General features: G+C 42.0%; 1 protein-coding gene across 2 annotated transcripts in view; it reads left to right on the top strand.

Moving 5' to 3' along the window:
* The window catches only part of HUNK (hormonally up-regulated Neu-associated kinase), a 58,764-nt gene that overhangs the window by 18,706 nt on the left and 22,422 nt on the right, over positions 1 to 17,636 (top strand). For both annotated transcript variants that reach the window (XM_067299292.1, XM_013955227.2), the window contains exons 2-5: positions 1,723 to 2,015; positions 9,223 to 9,278; positions 15,113 to 15,248; positions 17,029 to 17,156. In XM_067299292.1, coding sequence (XP_067155393.1) covers positions 1,723 to 2,015; positions 9,223 to 9,278; positions 15,113 to 15,248; positions 17,029 to 17,156 — 613 coding nt within the window. The remainder of the gene's footprint in view (positions 1 to 1,722; positions 2,016 to 9,222; positions 9,279 to 15,112; positions 15,249 to 17,028; positions 17,157 to 17,636) is intronic.

The following is a 17,636-nucleotide window of genomic DNA, read 5'->3' as shown; positions in this document are numbered from 1 at the left end:
CGATCAAACTGGGAGCTGCCATGCACTTGGTGTGTGCTTGGCACTCATGCAGGCTAGCAAGGTGGTCTGGTATGTTTTGAATAAGTTCGTCTCCCTGTTGCCAAAGACTTGCCAACCCACAATACCGTGAATTATAACAATGCAGTTGGCAGTAGCTGAAAGTGAATTTGCTGCGACTAGTTCATCGGCCGTGCAGAGGGGTGTAGTACGCAAGCTGGAGTTGGAAGGAGGTCTGTTTTCCCTTGTGCTATTAGCTGGATATTGAGAATTAGCAATTAGGTCAGTAAAGCTCCGAGACCTTCCCCACATTTATTATTTCTTCTCTTTGTAAGGTAATGAGGGAGCTCCTCCAAATAAAGGCGCGCAGTGAAGATGCGAGCGTAGCCTCTTTCTTTGCGTGTCCCGCTAGGAGGGCAGCGGGATTATGCCATTTTGCATGCACTTTGTTGGACCCGTGCCCATGCAAACAAGAGCCTTTCACATGTGGCTCATGTAAAATTCAGCGTCGTGCAGGAACACCGAGCGCTGCTTTCCGCCGCACCTGCCTTGTCCTGACGAGCCACCAGCCATCGCGCCAGTAGCGATCGGCGCGAGCCGCCGGCTCCCGGTGCCGCCGTGGCAGGGCCGCCTTTGTTGCGGGGCGGCGCGGGAGGAGGGGGGCTCGGCGGCGCCCTCTGCTGCTCGGCGCCTGGCGCCTGCCGCTGCGCCGTTGCCTGGCGCCTGCCGCTGCGCCGTTGCCTGGCGCGGGTGACCTGGAGGTCTGCGGCACCCAGCCTAGATAAGAGATCTTAGAAAAACAAGGACCTGCGCATTCGAGGCAGATAAGGGAGGCGACATACTTTTATTGCAACCATTTAGTGAGTCCATCAAAACAATAAAAGGAACCAGCTTCTTTAAACAGAGTGATACACTCGCCTGTCCTGTCCTTTTGTTCTCATGGGGTGTGCTGCACCAGAAATAAGAATGAAAGCATTTTGACAGGAGCTAGCAAATACTATCTTACAGACTGTGATACGGAATCTCCTTAGTTTTATTATATGCTTTCCCTGTGGGCTCCATTTGACTTGGGCAGCTCTGAGTAGATGTGCAATTTAGAACTTGCACGAGACAGTTTTGCCTTCTTGCACTTTGCAAAGTTATTGGGTTCCAGAAGAAACAAGAGGATCATCTTGCACGTATGTTTTAAAACGGAATAACAAATGTGCCAAGTGACTGGTACCAAAATAATTTAATTTTTCATAGTGTGTGTGTACATTTATTTATTTATTTATTTATAAATCATGCAAAACTAATATTTGGCTATAGTTTAAGCAACTTGTCATGGAAGCGTATTATCTCAAATCACAAGTCCAAAGCTAGAAACAGCCAAAAATGACACTTACCACATGTCAGTGCCAGCATGAAGGCTTTTTGAGAAAATGGATGCAATAGATGTCCAGCATTAAGTGTACTAAGTATTTGGGTATGGTTAAAGAGATAGTCTCCTCCCCTTTGTTACCTATTTCCTTGCAACAACTTTTGTCAGTCATCCTACAGGGGATAAAGAAAGAAGTTAAGCTGTGGGGGAAGCAGCTATTTTTCTGTGCTGGGCAGTTGTGCCTGAAACAATGTATCAGTTGAGACTGACATCCTTTGATTTATTTTGTGGTTATTTGTGCAAGGTTAAAGCCATAAATCACTGGTGGGCCTGATAACAACCCCCTCTCCTCTGTTTCTCATCAGGTGGCAGTGAAAGTAATTGACAAGAAAAGAGCCAAAAAGGACACCTATGTCACCAAGAATCTGCGACGGGAAGGGCAGATCCAGCAAATGATCCGCCACCCCAATATTGCTCAGCTGCTGGATATACTGGAAACTGAAAACAGCTACTACCTTGTCATGGAGCTGTGCCCTGGTGGCAACTTGATGCACAAGATCTATGAGAAAAAAAGACTTGAAGAGCATGAAGCACGCAAATATATCAGGCAGCTTATTCTGGCAGTAGAGCATCTTCATCGGGCAGGAGTAGTTCACAGGTAATCTTAACCTGTCCAGTAAAATTTATCCAAGAGTCTCTAAGTGGTATTTCTTATTTCTGCATTTATTTATGTAATAAGCAGATGCCATCATAAAAATAAATTCCATCCAGCTTTTTGGCTAATTTGTCTAATTTTGGACAATAGAAAGGATCTCCAAAAAGCACTTAAATAAGTGTGTAACTTCAGGTGAGCACACAGGAGCCTTGCTAACTCCATGGTCTTAAAGATAGGCCCGTGCTTTGCAAAGGTAGGTCTCCTTTCCTCCTGATAATACTGTTTTGCCTCTTTAGAGCTTTGTAATGTCATTTACTAATGAATGTTTTCACTATTTCTTTGAGGAGGTTGTTATACCTGTGTTTCACTGGTGGAAGTACAGCAGTATAGTGGAGTGAACTGATTTGCCCAAAGCCCCCCAGTCGCTTAGCTGGGACGAAGCCAGAACTGGATCAGAGAAGATCACGCTCTTGCTCCTCTGCTCTTTCCACTCATTATATCCCCCCCCTCAGAACTTCACAGGCTGAAAAATAATGAAGCAAAATGTGGCATGTGGAACTGCTCAGTTCATCTCACAGTGTCTTCTCAGGAGAAAGGCAAAACTGTTGCGATGGGTCCTAAAGAGAAAGAAAGAAAGATTTTTTTTAACAAAGTATAACCAGAATGCGTACCTCGTTGGAGAAGAATGTCGGGGAATTAAAAGTTAACCTGGGCTCAAGGGGAAACTGGACAAGTTAATCAAAGAGAAATCTACTGCTGAGGGTTCCTGATTAAAGAGTAGCTGCCTGTGTCTGTGGAAGTCTCTGAGCAGCAAATGGTAGAGGCTGGGAGAGTACAGGGGGAGGTGTCACATGTGATTGCCTATAGCTTACTCCTTTCTCTAGTGACATGCTCTCAGCTGCTGTGGAGACAGCACAGTGGGCTAGAGGGACCTTTGGTCTGACCCAGTATGTTGCCTCCTCTGTTCTTAGGTGTATTTGTAGGGTACCGTCTAAGAAGGAGACTAAATTTTTTAATTTCAGGCTGACTGGACTTCCAGTCTGGGCTCCCACGGACTTGGCATGGGACATTGAGCAAGTTGTGTAGGCCCCATCCTCCAAGTTATTTAGGCACTTAGCAGGGGCTAAACACCTGAATATTTGGGGGGATCTGGGTTTTCATTTCACTGGCTGTTGTTACGCTGTAGAAGATGGAGAGCTGTCATGTGCGCTCGTCCCCAGGGCTGCTGTGCAGGCAGCTGGCAGGCTGCCTGAAGGCAGCCCACAGCTGGCTCGCCCAGCTGTGCCCAGCTGTGCGTGGAGCTGCCTGCTGCTGTGCTGCAGTGTTGGGTGTACGTGGCTTGGTTAAACTCTATGTGCTTTGAAGACTGCTTTTTTGGCTTGAAGTCTCTCTGCTTGTTCACTGTGATTCATTAGGAGCAGGTACTTAAGTGTACAAATAACCTCAGGTGAAGTGAGGTCTCATCTCAAGCTAAATTTCTGGTACCACTGGAATATATTTGAGCAGCAACCAGATCTGTTTTGCAGGTTCTCTATCAACAGCTGACCTACTGACTCCTTTGATTATTAACCCCTCAGTTATGGAGAAGGAAAAAGTCTATTTATTGCTTTAAAGGATCAATTCATATCCCATGTATACAGAGAGAGAGAGGAAGGAAAAAGCAGATCAAAGTTTATGAGATGGGCAGAGAAAAAACCTGTCAGGAACAGGTGAACATGTTTAGCTTTAAACAGTGATATTGAGTCCATCAGCAGTTCCTCTCACTAAAAAATTTACTTTCAACATAATGGCATAGTGGCTAAAGCATTTACGGGGAACTAGCAGGCCTGGCTTTGCTTCCTGTCTTTGCCAGAGAGGATTCAAACCCACATTTTGTACAAAAATAGCTCATTCGCTGGGTGCACGATAGACTCCACAGGCTGCTGTGGCAGAAAGAAGGCAAGAACTGTGGCTCCAGCAACAGCGTAGGCATGAGGAACCTGAACCCGTGCACGGATGCTGTGTACCTGGAGTGGTCCTGGCCCTTGGCCTGTCTCTCTGAAGTGTGAGGGACTTCATGGGAGCACAGGGAGGAAGCAGTCCTGGAAATACTGATGTGCCCTGCTGCATCTAACAGCTGAGCTCCAGCCAGCCAGGTACAGCAAAGCACGATCCAGCCCTGTGGCATTAAATTAATCCTTACCCCAAAGGAGGCATACACCACCCACTGTATTTCTTGAATCAGTGTGGCACAGAGCTTTTCCGTGGGAGTCTTTCATCCAAATAACCAGCAGGTCCAATTCTGTTTAAACTCATAAAATTTGACAGAATCACAGGCAGTATGTTTGCAAGTATTTTCTCTAGGGGCTTAACCATTCAGTATCTTTGCTTTTTCTACAAGCACGATACATAGAACAGCATAGAGACACAAGAAAAACACTAGCGGCACAATCTGAATTTGTTGTATTGGCTCTCCATGTGCAAGAGGGAGAAAGAATAATAGTTACCCCAGGAGTCGTTCTTCCTGGGCTTTTGACCATGGCAACTCTAAAAACAGACTATTCCATCAGCACCTGAAGAGGAGAAAAAATAGTGCAGAAGTCTGATTCATTCTCACCCTGGATGAAATGACAATGTTCTGTTGTTGTTCTTGTTGTTATTTTTAAAACAGTTAAAAAATAACAGCACTTTCATCTATATGGTGATCCGTGGGTGTTCACATTCACTGCATGCAAAACAAAACACAGCATTGTAGGCTGGGAAGTGGTCAACTGTTTGTGTCCCTTTCAAAATGCTTTCATCATTCGCATTGAACTGGGCAGAACGTTTAAAGGAAATAAAAGTGTTCGCTGAATATTTTCTTACAACAGCAACCAACATTTTTTTAATCTACGTTATTCAGTGAATAGTATAGATCACTTGCCCTGTTCTATAACTCAGGGTGAAAAAAAAATCAGATTAAATAAGTCGCATGAAATTTGACTACATTAGTTAATGAATATTACTCAGCCAGCTTCAAGACTTATGATCAAGTCTTGGCATGGCAGAAAAACACTCTGATCTTTGGACAAGAACTGGGACCCAGAACTCAAAGGAAATGTCTTTTAAGAAGCACTGTGACATGCAAAAAGTCTGAAATTAAAAAAAAAAAAACCCTTCAAGAAGCCTCGTTTTATTTTAGAAATTAAAAAAAATTACTCATGTGTTTGACCGTATAGATGTATTTGAAATCAAATATCTATCTCCTACGATGGGCGAAGACTGCAAGTTTCTGAGTGCAGGAGTTATGTCTTCAGTGAGGGGTGTCAAGTTTTCAGAAGTCTGTGGCTGCTTTCCGAAAAAAATGCCACTGTCCTAAGTATAATTTTGTGTAGTCGTTTGTGCTCCATTCCTTTTATCAGAAGAGCTGGTTGGTTGCTAAAAATATACATGCAACAAGCTCAGCTCTGAATCAGGTAGGAATATTTATCTTTCCCTCTGACAGAAGAAAACAAACCCAAATGGCAGTATCTGGTGAAGCTTTCTCTTTTCAGAGGATGTTTACATAGGCCTTCATACTGTCAAAAAGCAGGATGAACAATAAGCCCCTTGGGAGTATAAGGACAACAGAGAAAATGAAGTGAAAGCCTTGGTGCTTGCAACTGCATCCCACAGGAAATTCTCAACAACCCTTTTAAAGTAATTTTAACAAAATTCAATCCCATCCAGTGCAATTACTGTCAGAATGTCAAAGAAAAGAATTTAATAATGTATTGGTAGCAAAGATAGCTTTCTGTATTCCCCCTTTTTCTGTCTTCCTGGCACTATATTCATACCTTCCACTGCCATTTTGTAATTAAAAGCAGATCAGGAGTTTGAAAGACACACAAAAAAACTGAGGTTTTGAGTGGAATTTGTATATTTTTCCATGATCTCCTTCCTCCCCTTTGCCTAGCACGTTGAGAGCAGTAAGGCAGTGTCATATGAATCAGTTGTTGAGGACGTTACGGGATTCCTGCTTTGGTACCCATTCCTTTGACGTGTTAGCTTTGATAACTTCCATCCTATTAATTTTAAGTGCCAGCAGTCTGGCTCCTGATGCGATATTTATGACAGATGCTGTGCTGCAGAACAAAGTCTCCTTTTGAAGTGCAAAGCTGGCTTGTCTTCCTATTTTATGACAGATTTCAAAACTACCTTTGGGCATTCTCTTGCCGAATACTCCGCTGTAAACAAACTGAACGTTATTTTAGTAAAGACAATGGACTGGATTCCTCTTTTACAGAGATAACCACATTGCATTCAGTGATGTCGCAGCCGGCAGAGGAATCGGGCTCAATAAATATTACTTTGATAACAAAGCAGTGCCTTTGAAATGCATGTTAAGGTGACGAGGAACCCAGATCTCTGCAACCTTCCCAACTCACCTCCAGCTCCTTAAAGAGCCTAGAAAGTGAGCTGTGGGTTGGTAGCTAAGGAGTGCTTTTGGTGGTATTTTTGTGATAAAATAATAAAGTGGAGGAGAGAACAACCAACCGCTACTGCTTTGCAGCTGCTTGCTGGGCAAACATTGATTCACAGTAGAGGCATCAACTCCTCCACCTTCCTCCTTGTATGCTGCGCTCGGGTATCTTAAAGTTTTTCAACAATGAATGGCAAAAGTTTACCTAGAAATTTTTTTTTTCCCTTTGGCCACATTCTTTGAGGAGTCGAGACAGTCAGGCAGCAGTCTCCGGTGACTGCTTTTCTTTTTTTTTTCCCTTCTTTTTTTTGGTCTGGCTTCATAGGATTTTGGTGTTTCTAAGATGGGTTAACATGGGATCTTCTTGTTAAATGGTAGGAGGTAAGTAAAAATATGTCGACCTGGTTCAGCGTCACACCAAAACAAGTGCTTTCAGATTGACATGGATTGAAAAGAAGGTGGTACATATGGACTGTTAGATCAGTTACCACTTAGTGGCCAGTCTGCTGAGAATAGACGTATGGTAAACATCTTTTAATTAACCAGATCTGATCGCACTTTATAGTGAGGCTATATTTAATTTTGTTTTTAAATTTTTTCCTCTGATACTTTTAAAATTCCCTTTAATTTTTATCTGTATCTATTTTTATTTTTTCAAGCTTGATTCCTTTTAAATGTCTTCTCTTGTATTTATTTTTAGCCCTTCTATCACTCATTTATTATTCTAATTGCCTCCGTGTCTCTTCTGCTCAGTTTTCAGCTTTCATCTATCCGTTCTCCTTCCTTTATTTTTAAAATCTTACCTCTTTTTAGCTAACATTTAATTTAGTGCTAAAATTTGCTCAGAACTTCCAAATCCTCCTCCTCCTCGCTTGGAGCCGTTGTACTGAGCATTTCAGTTTATCGCTTGAAACTCCACTCGGTTCTGCTGATTTCACTCGTTTTTTTTTTTTTTTTCATGATGTTCTTTTGGCACTCTTTCCTGTTAAATTCCCAGCCCTGGGATCTTCCTAGGGGCTAATCATGCTGTCCGTGGCTCTGCAGCATCTTCGTGGCAGACATGGAGCCTCGCGCTAGGTGAGGGGTCTCGCAGCAGCGAGGTTTCAATTTCCTCAACTTAACACACTAAGTTTTTGTCAGAGGAGGGAATCCAGTCCAGGCCTTCTGTCTCTGTGATTTGCGCTTTTATCAACTGAATTATACTGCTTCTCCATGAAGTGAATTTGTGCCAATGTATTTAACTCCAGAGCACACAGTACAGTCTTCTCATTAGGAAGCCTTGTGGTAAGCTGAAGGCACAAGGAGAGGCTGGATGTAGCCATGGAATACCTGAAACTTGCAGAATATTCTCCTTCCGTAGATTTGTATATTATTTCCCCTATTTCTTTTAACATATAAAGTGAGGAAAATCTGGCTAATTAGGGTGTTGAAACATCTGTTCAATTCAGAGGAGGTCCTTGTGGTTGTAACCGTGAAGTGAGAGGCATCCTACAAACAAACACTCCTCTAGTTCTTATGTGTATTTGAAACACAGCCTGGACATAAAATGAATGGAGGGGAATGTTTTAAAAAAGACTTAAAGTTGGTCACTGCTGTTTTTCTTTCTAGATCCATTCTTATGAAAGGACTTTGGTTTGCTTGGTTTGCTTGTCTTACTTTATTATGCATTATATCTTCATCTATAATAGAGGCATTCTTCAGTGCTCCCTTCTCCTTCCAAAGGCAAAATACCATAGATGTCACTGACTTCCCATAATTATAGCTGATGGCTTTATTATCCAGAGTTTTCCTAAGTGTACTGGGAGAAGCATCACTGCAAGTCTGAGCTGTTGATATCCTGGCATGCTAATTGTTAGAAATACTTTATATCTGGATTTGGGGGAAAATTCAGGTAATAAAGATACAATCAACCGCTGGAAGTCACGGGCAAGCTGTGTAGCAACATAACTAACTTTTCATACTGTACTTAAAGCTTAGTCTGTACACTTTGGGGGTTTTTTTGGGAGGATGGGGTTGGTAATCTCTGGAATTTTTTTCTTATGTTGAATATGATTTAGGGAAGCACTACCACATTCTTAAATGATAGAAGTGCACACATAAAGTGAAGTAGGTGCTCAAGCACATTTCAGAAGAAGGATCTTTCTTCCTGTAGAAGGCAACTGCTTTCGTTTTATCCTCTCTCTCCCAAAATTGGTCTCAGCCCTGATCCGTGAAGTGGTTCTGTGGAAGTCAGGCTTCAAGAAGCATCAGAGCGCTACTGTGGAAAAAGCGCTAATGTGGTACTCAAAATCTGTCCTGGCCACCTCTGTAAAGAGGTTTGACATCTCATGCCAGAGGGGAGGCTGACTCTGGTCCCCTTGTAGGCAGTAGAAGAGAACAGACATTTGGCTCCTTGGACCTCTGCAGAAGAGCGTTTATTCTTCAGCCGCAGCCAAAGAAAAGACTCTGGTTATGAAGAGTAATGAGAAAATGACCTCCAATTCTAAAAGCATGCATTTGAAATGTTTCCCGTGTATAAGATTTCTGTGAACTTTTAACTACATGCAAAATTTGAAGAAGCTGGTTAATTATGGGTCTTACAAATGATTGTAAATTCATTTTGTGCATGAAAAACTGGTGTGAGGCTGTGTATGAAAGCATTGGAGAGGAGACAGTGTATGGGGGTTTCAGCTTTGAATGTGGAACCATGTGTGCTGCCTTATATATGAATCTTGTAAATAAACTGATGAGAGTGACAGGAAGTTGCTTCATTATTTCAGAGGCTCACTCAAAATATTTTATTTCTTTCAGAGACTTGAAGATAGAAAATCTGTTGCTAGATGAAGACAACAATATCAAGCTTATTGGTATGAAACCAGTTTGGCAATTCCAGTAATTGAAATTGATAGTCTTATAAAGAGAATTTTTGAGACTTCATAATCCTCCATGTGACAACTGCTAATGTTGCTACAGAGAGGAGCTGGGAGAGTATAGATAGCAATCAAGCTGTTCCTGACAGCATCTTGTGGAAAAAATGTTCCAAATAATTCAGCTTTAACTGGGTATGGGCATAATCCTTCATCTTTTAAACAGCAGTTCTCCTATTTAAACCAGGAACTTTGTTAAGGATTTAAAGAATTGACCCCACAGAAGTAATTTGCTTTATTACTTTGGTAATTTCATATTTACTGAGGGTTGGATTCTGCCCCCATATGCATATGCTTCCGCTGAAGTCAGTGGGAGTTGCACACATTTATAGCAGCTGGCAAAATTTGGTCCTCTATTTATATTCGTTACATTTGCTTCCAGAATCCAATGAGGAATTGGTTTAGAGGGTTGTTTTAAAAAAATTAAGATCAACATTAGAGTCTTGATTACATTCAGGTATCACTTGTATGCAGTGCTCAATTCATTCAAGTTGTGCAGATATTTTAGATTAATCATCTGTGGGTATATTCTCTCACTGCGTTTGTGTAACTCCCATTAATGTTAATGTGGGCATTGAAAAGAAAATATGCCCCTCATAAAAAAAAATCTGTTTATGTTTATTCCCATGCCTACACTTTTGCCAGCAGCAGTCTTTTTGGTTGCAGACTTAAAAACTAGACTGACTTTCTTTCTTCAAAAGGTTTCATCATCTGAAAAGTGATGAAAAATGGTAACAAAACTCAGGTCAAATGGACAGTCACTGTAATGTATAAAGCACATACGTTTCCAAACAAGCAAGAAGGGAATGGTTGATGAAATTCGAAACATTCAAAATCTGCCTGAGGAATTCAGTCTTGAGAAAAATTACCGCAACTTTTAGTCATTTCTCTGTAATGAATCAAATGACTCTGGGAAAATAATAACAAAACAGAATGTTGCATTACCTCAGTTACGGGTCAAGAGGCTACTGATATGTTACCATGAATCATTCATCACTAATGATGGATACCACCCATTATCTTGATTTAGCAGATAAGGGAGACCAGATGGTATGTAACAGTGCTATAAGAACATCTGATAGATTTAAAGAATTTCTATAACTTTCCTGTCGTTGGGTGTTTGATTACACAACAGTATGTAAACTTGACATCCAAGCCCAGATCTAATCAGATGATGCATGTACAATTAAAACTTTTGTGCCAAAAAATAATTGCAGAACTCTTCCTACAGTCTTGCTGGCTTCAGTTGCATAGAAAGGTCTCCTCACAGTGGGTGGTGTGGGAAGCAAGGAGAAAGAGACAGTCAGCTCTTCCATAGACCAGCTAGCATGGAAATAAATTGTCCTCAGGTCTGCAGCCTGATGTTTTAAGCAAAGCAATTGTACACAGTATGTATTTCAAAACAAAATCCAGCTGTCCGACTGGATATGTTATAGAAGGATAAAGGTTGCTTTATGAGTAATAATTTGACTGGAAGTAAAAGGAGATGTAATATCAGAGTCATCTCAAACACTTGCATTTTGTCAGCAATTGGCTTAAATCCATTGTTTCAGATCCTCCTATCCCCTAAGGAAATTCTCTGATTTAATTTTCCAGAGAAGCCACTATTTGATAACCCAAACCCAAACAGACAGATTTGTTTCTGTGCATTTCGCGCCGGTCTGCTGTCCCGTGTGACTCTCCTGAGCGACCCCTGCCCTGTGGCTCCGGCGACACCGGCGAGCTGTCACTGATCATCCCAAAGGGTCGCCATCTCCGTTCCCCATGCGCTCTCGGCTGCATGAGGGTCGAAAGCTAGCACAGGGATGACCCGACCTGGCCTCGGGTCCTGGGGCACCTTCCCTCAGGCAGGGCGTGAAGGCAAAAGCTAGAAGAGGCCACGCAGTAGCAGAGCACTGTGCCGCTACCCTTCTTCCACCTCACCTGCACATTAAGCTGCCAGCTTTCTGCTGGCATCAGCCTTCTCAGGGCAAGGGAGGTTTTCCAGCATCTGTCTCTGGCTGCTGTGGAGACCAGATAACTTACTTCTCTTCCTCCTCCCCTTTCGTCCCCTCACGCAGCTCATTCTGTATTTAGCAAAATATTTTTACGTAGGCTGTCTTTCTACAAATGCAATGGGTCAGTTGGCTGTCTTATAGTCCTGCCCAGCAAGGTTGTTGAATAGTGAAGAGCATGTTTTGCAGAATTACGTGCTGCATTTCATGCTCGAGAAAAGAGACTTTAAGCTACAAAAGCAACTCACCTTAATTTCTTTGGGGTGGAAGCTTTGTCACTGTGTCTCACACAGCAGGAAACGCACTACTACCTAGTAAAAAATGTTGTTCTTGTAATAGCTGTACAAAGAAAAAACCCATAGAGGAAAAAGAAAAGGTGAATTGAAGATTAGAAATATAACACGAAATGACATTGAAAGTCCCTACTTGTTCATGCATTTCAGTGAGAACTGGATTCCTTGAATCCCTTTCTCTGTCCAGCTGCTTAATGCCAGCTCGCTTTTGTTACTCCTTTTAGCTAGATAATAAGATGGTTTATAATGCATGCTTAGATATTACTATTAGAAAAATTCCCTTTGCTGTGTTAAGCGGACTTATTCTTAGCAGCTTGTTAAGTCTCAGATCTGAGAATATTGAGACTGGAAACACTGCAAACAATTCACTTCTCTTTAGCTACCAGCCTTTGATGGTAGGTGTCAGAGAAAGATTTAGTCAAATGCCACTCGCAGGCCATGGGAGACTCTTGGCTTTCTCTTCAAGGGCCACCAGCACCAAAAGGATTCGGCCTACAAGTAGCTCTACCGTGATCTGGGGAGTTCTGCTGGCATACACAAAGGTGAAACTGCTCCATGAGTCTGTGTTTTGTGCTAAGGGTTTTGTTATTTAATAATGTTTTCCTTTTTCAAGCAGTCACAGTTTCACAGATAGTTTCATAGATAGTCTTATATCCATAGCTTAATGTTGATTTCCTGGAGGCATTAAAAAGGAGTAATGTAATGCGATCCTTTGATAGTATGAACACTGGGGGTGGTAGAGTTTCCATGTCATAATATTTACTTTGGAAAACCAAGGATGGCCTTTGGTCTGAATTCTGTAGTTAGCTGAGCTTGTTAAAAAAAAGCCCAAGATAGAGACAGTAACAGCAGGAACATTATCAATGCTACCATTACCATTCTTACCAAGATCAAAAGTGTATCCTTAATAAAAATCACACTGCAACCATGATGTGCTGGCACAGTGTTAGCAAAATTCCCCTTTCTTTTGCAATAGAGTCCCTGCCCCCAATATACATGTGTTTGCACACATTTTTAATTTCAATAGGCACTAGTAAAAAAGAAAACAGTGTAGCAGCTTAGAGTAAGTGAATAAGCTAGATATAAGTGAATAAACTGTTTATAATTTAAGCAAATGAGATAGTGAAAGCTTTCTCTAGAGTATACTTGCATTCCATTAATAGTGATGAAGAGATGCTGTTTTCTGCCATCTCCGAATATAGCCATTATGTACTTTGATTGTAAAGCATTATATTAAAATCATGTAATTTTGAGATGATATGATAAAATAGAGTGAAAACCATGACTAGCACTACGTAGATGTATCCTTCTAGGAATTTTGAAAGGTATTTTTCCATTGAGATAACCCATCTCAGACCATAGCCAATAAATAAATAAAACAGATCCTCAGAAGTATTCGTATAGGCCCCAGGGATAACACATACCCAGCAGAGATGATTAAGCAGTGTCCAGAGCAAATTGGTTTCCATCAGAGGCAAGGAAATTGTCCTGACCCTCCCTTCATTCTTTACAATGTTTTCCAGCAAACCCCCTTCCAGCCCCTGTTGGTGTTCAAACATGGTGCCAAGGACACTGGCTCTGTGCTTGTCCTCCTCTCGGAGCATCAGCCAGTCAAGTGGAAAGCACTGTGCAGTCTTTTGGACACTCCAACTCACACAGTCCTCTTTCTGATTTATTTTTTGTAAGCATTATTCATTTTTAGCCTGGTTTCCTAAGGGAACGTTCCTATGCGAACGCACTGTCTGTCTGTCAGTGTGCTCCTAACACCTTGGGAGAGTCTTGTCTGATTTCAGCTACATTCAACATAGGGATAAATGCTAAAAGACATGACATCACTGCAAGTCCTCTGCGAAGAAGTAGGCAGGTAAGGGAGAGGGCCCCTAATTAATGACTTTGTGGAGGGAAACAGAGTACTACTGCATGGGCTCAACAGCTGTCTGTTATATCTGGCCTGCAGGATGTGATGCTTTAGCCCAGCCAGGCAGGTGGGGAGGACACACAGAGGGTGCTGGGTTGCGAGGCACTTGGATGCAAGACGCAAGTCTATAGGAAGCAGGATTCAGTAGTTGGCTTCTCCTAACTGCCTTGTTTATGGATAAGACAATTTTCATTTTAAACACAAATACATTCTGGGAATTTTTAACAAGACTGAATTGAAAAAAAACTCTAAAGATGTCAGTATTATTAATAACAGTATTGTTGTTGCAGCTGTTATCAGTAACAAGTTATTAATAAATGAGAACATCTTTGTGATCTCTCTAGATCCTCTGTTCCTGGATGTATCTGAGTATCACAGATTCTCATTGCAAAACATTACCAAAGTTTCCTGACCGTTTGTGTAGCTAAAACTGTTAATTTGCTCTTGCTGTCTCATGTTTGGTTAACAAATGTACCTTTCTGTGGCCTTGACAAATTTATCCTGCCCCTGCGATGCACCTACAAAACACTGCTGCAGAAACAGTTTTCCCAGTCCCTCAGCTTTGCCCGTGTCATCCCTCTCTTTGCAAATTCACCTTGCTTCACCACATCCAACCTAAGTTGTCTTCACTTTCAAGACCCTCTGCTTCCTCTCCCGCTGGTGAAACCCAGCTGGAAGCCAGCTCCGCAGCTGTCCTCACTGAAGGGCTTTTTCGTGCTTAGTAGTTTAATTTTTAAGATCCTTTCTTAAACCCAGCTTACCCTGCAGCCATGCCGGCGTTCGAGCAGACAGGGGAAGCTGTGGGAACACCCTTCCTGGCGCCGGCCAGCACTTGGCTTGGCCGAACCCTCTTGTGAAATGGCAGCTGCCTTCAGTGCCTGGAGACTGCCTCTTGCCTCTGCTCACTCTTGATGCCAGCCTTTGCCAGTCCCCTGTTACTATTGCCAGCAAAGACCGTTGGATACACCCAGGGGCTGGAAATACGATAATTCAAGACGGAAGGAGGGAGGGAAGCCAAACAACATGTTCTCTTTCTCCCCCCCAAAGTTTTCCTTATGTTATTTCAGAGCTGTGATGCTGCCTCTGCAACTCTGTATTGTGCATCACCATGGTAGTCCCAGAAAGCAGGCAGCACCCCCTTAAATGTGATGGCTAATTTCCACGATTTAGTGGAAGATGTTGAAGATGTAGCATGTAAACTTGTCTGCTTGGTAACATACTGCAATAGTATAGCATCCGAGGCAGCCTGAGGCTACATTCTGCCCCATACACAACATCTAGTGTATGGGACAAGTTCAGCTCCAGTTGTTGTCATCCAATTCCCCGCAAAATATAGTTGCTTCGCTTATGCAATTGGTAATCATGCATGTTCTAAGTTTTTCTTATTACTTGTGGAAATCTCTAATTACTCAGTACCTCAAAGGAACAAATTGTATAAAGCTTTTGTGTGTGGATGATTTCTTAGGGAGTTCATTGCTTTGCTTTTGAAAAAAGTTTTCCCTTTTTCTTTGTGTTTTAGTGCATTTTTACTGTGTCTGTTTCCTAACTGTATCTCTGTGTCTTTCGCAGACTTTGGCTTGAGCAACTGTGCAGGCATCTTGGGTTATTCTGATCCGTTCAGCACCCAGTGTGGGAGCCCAGCGTATGCAGCCCCTGAACTTCTGGCAAGGAAAAAATACGGGCCGAAAATAGATGTTTGGTCCATGTGAGTTACTTCTCTTGTTCATAATTTTTATTACCATCCTCATTGCCCGTTGCTCAAATCAGAAACATTATTCAAGTATTTAGCTACTGCGAGCAAGACATGCTGTTGAATTAGCATGACTGTGAAATATGTTGTGCAGATATTTTGATTTGAAAGAACTTCGCGTGCCTGCATGTAAAGCAGTAGAAGATAGTGTTGTGAGCTTACCGTAGAACAGTGTCCATCACGCACTGTGTGTCTGACTTTGGATGCAGTAAAAGATATGGCTCTGGCACAAGAGGGCAAACAGCTTGCTTTGTTTTCCCCAGAGGTACCTTAAACTTTTGCATGGGCTCTGGCGTTATCCATAGTCACATCTGACAGGAAAAGTGAAATCTAATCAGATCATAGCTTTGAAAGCATAGTAATTAAGGGAGAAGAAAAAGTGGCCAGAAAACTTGGTCAGACCTTTGTGAACTTCTTAGCGTTGAGACAAAAGAGCAGACAAGAGTCCCCTGTGCCAGAGGTAGAGGAAGTTGCAAAGATGTTTTTGAGTCAATGCATTTGAACAGTAGTACAGTTTTAGACTGTGCAACACCCTCCTGCTAGCCAGGACCTGGTGTCAGTTATCCTTGTCTCTCCTGGAGAGAAATTAATTGAACTAATGCATTTAGGAGAGGAAATGGCTGGGGAAAAGTGCAGTAAAATCAAACAAGGGAGAATCAATGTGATCCCAAAGTCTGAAACTCAGCTGAGTTTTAGCTTTTGCGGTAGTATTGATAGATTTTCCCTCACCAGTGAACTGAGGATAATAAAATTTATATACCTGTTGGGAACTGTGATAATCTATGAGTTAAAATTTTTTATAGTGCTTTGAAAATGTAAAGTACTGTGTAAGTACTACTACTGCTAAGAAGGATTGGCCATAGATTGTATGAGAGACAAGGAGAAATAGTAAAATGTGTTTAAAAACCTCAGTCAAATTCACCTCTCAGTTTGATCCACTAGTACCTTTTTACGCTTAAAGACTCTTCAGAACTTTGCATATTGAAACCTAATTTGCAGTCTGTGCTCTGAGGAGACCCATAGCTAAATTATCATATAGCTGCTTTATTTTTCGCTGCAGCAGTGGGTCATCCGTCCACATCAAGGATGAGGTTACCAGCACTGTGGGATGCAGGCACTCTTACAGGGACTGGAATGCAGACAAACAGCACAGCCATCCTTCTAAGCCATTCAACCTTTTCCAGTAATAATATCCTGTTCTTTCTTTTTTATCTAAGAAAAAAAATGTGGTTAACTACTACCCTTCCTTGTAGCTGAACAAATGGTTGCTATGATCATGGTTTGTAATAGTGCACTGCTTTAGTTTCTTTTCTGTTCATGTAAATTTATTCAGCAGACTGGGGAAACAAATTCCCAAAAGGAAGGAATTACACCCAATCAAATTTGAAGCCATTTTAAGAGGGAAAAAAACAAGAGTACTCAACCCACTTGTCATGGCTAGCTTTGCTGGGTATAAATGAGCAATACTTTTTCTGCTCTGAAAAACATAATTGTTCATACCTGATCTTTGAGCTGCTCCAGAGGCCCTGGAGGTCAGTGGAAATCCTTGGGTGTTGAGCCAGCACCTCCATGAGCAAACTTCTGGGAATTCCTGCCCAAACTGTCGAGAGCAACAGGAGGGAAGTTTCGGAGGGCTGCTTCTTCACCTTTTGTAATAGACATCAAACCTTAAAGCAGAAGTACAGTCACTAAACGCTATGTTTGGGGGGGGGGGTTTCTGTCTGTTCTCTTTCAGTGGGGTAAACATGTATGCAATGTTGACTGGAACGTTACCTTTTACTGTGGAGCCATTCAGCTTGAGAGCTTTATACCAGAAAATGGTGGACAAAGAAATGAACCCGTTTCCCACTCAGCTCTCCACAGGTAATCGAGGGAGGGTGCTCAGATCTATTCGGATCCAATCGGTTACAACCATTGCGTTGAACTCTGGATTGTGAGTCTTGGTACCAACATAGCCTGCTAATTGTGAGAAATGTTCTTCATTTTAGTCTCCAAAAGATCTGCAAGAGTTGCTGTGGTGTAACTCCTTTTGCTTTGACTTTTGGACATAAGCTGGAGAAGTGCCAAGTAGTAGTGGATATGAGAGAGGAACAAATCTGTGAAATCTCTTTCATAGAATAATTGGTCAGTTTTTTATGTTCAGATGATTTTAGTATAAGGTACGGATGCATGAACACATTGTTTTGGAATATTAAATTCCTGGGCATTGTCATGACCAGAGTTGGGTGATAAGCTGCCTTGAATTAACTCACATTTATTATGGAATAAACACATGCACACAGAAAGTTATTATGGGACAGTGACCTGCAAGAACCCTTGTGTGTTCAGAAAATGTGAAGTTGT

The sequence above is a fragment of the Apteryx mantelli genome, chromosome 1 (assembly GCF_036417845.1).
Source record: "Apteryx mantelli isolate bAptMan1 chromosome 1, bAptMan1.hap1, whole genome shotgun sequence".
In the NCBI taxonomy this organism is placed as follows: domain Eukaryota; kingdom Metazoa; phylum Chordata; class Aves; order Apterygiformes; family Apterygidae; genus Apteryx; species Apteryx mantelli.
The sequence above is the reverse complement of the archived record's forward strand: the minus strand, read 5'-3'. Positions and strand labels throughout refer to the sequence as shown.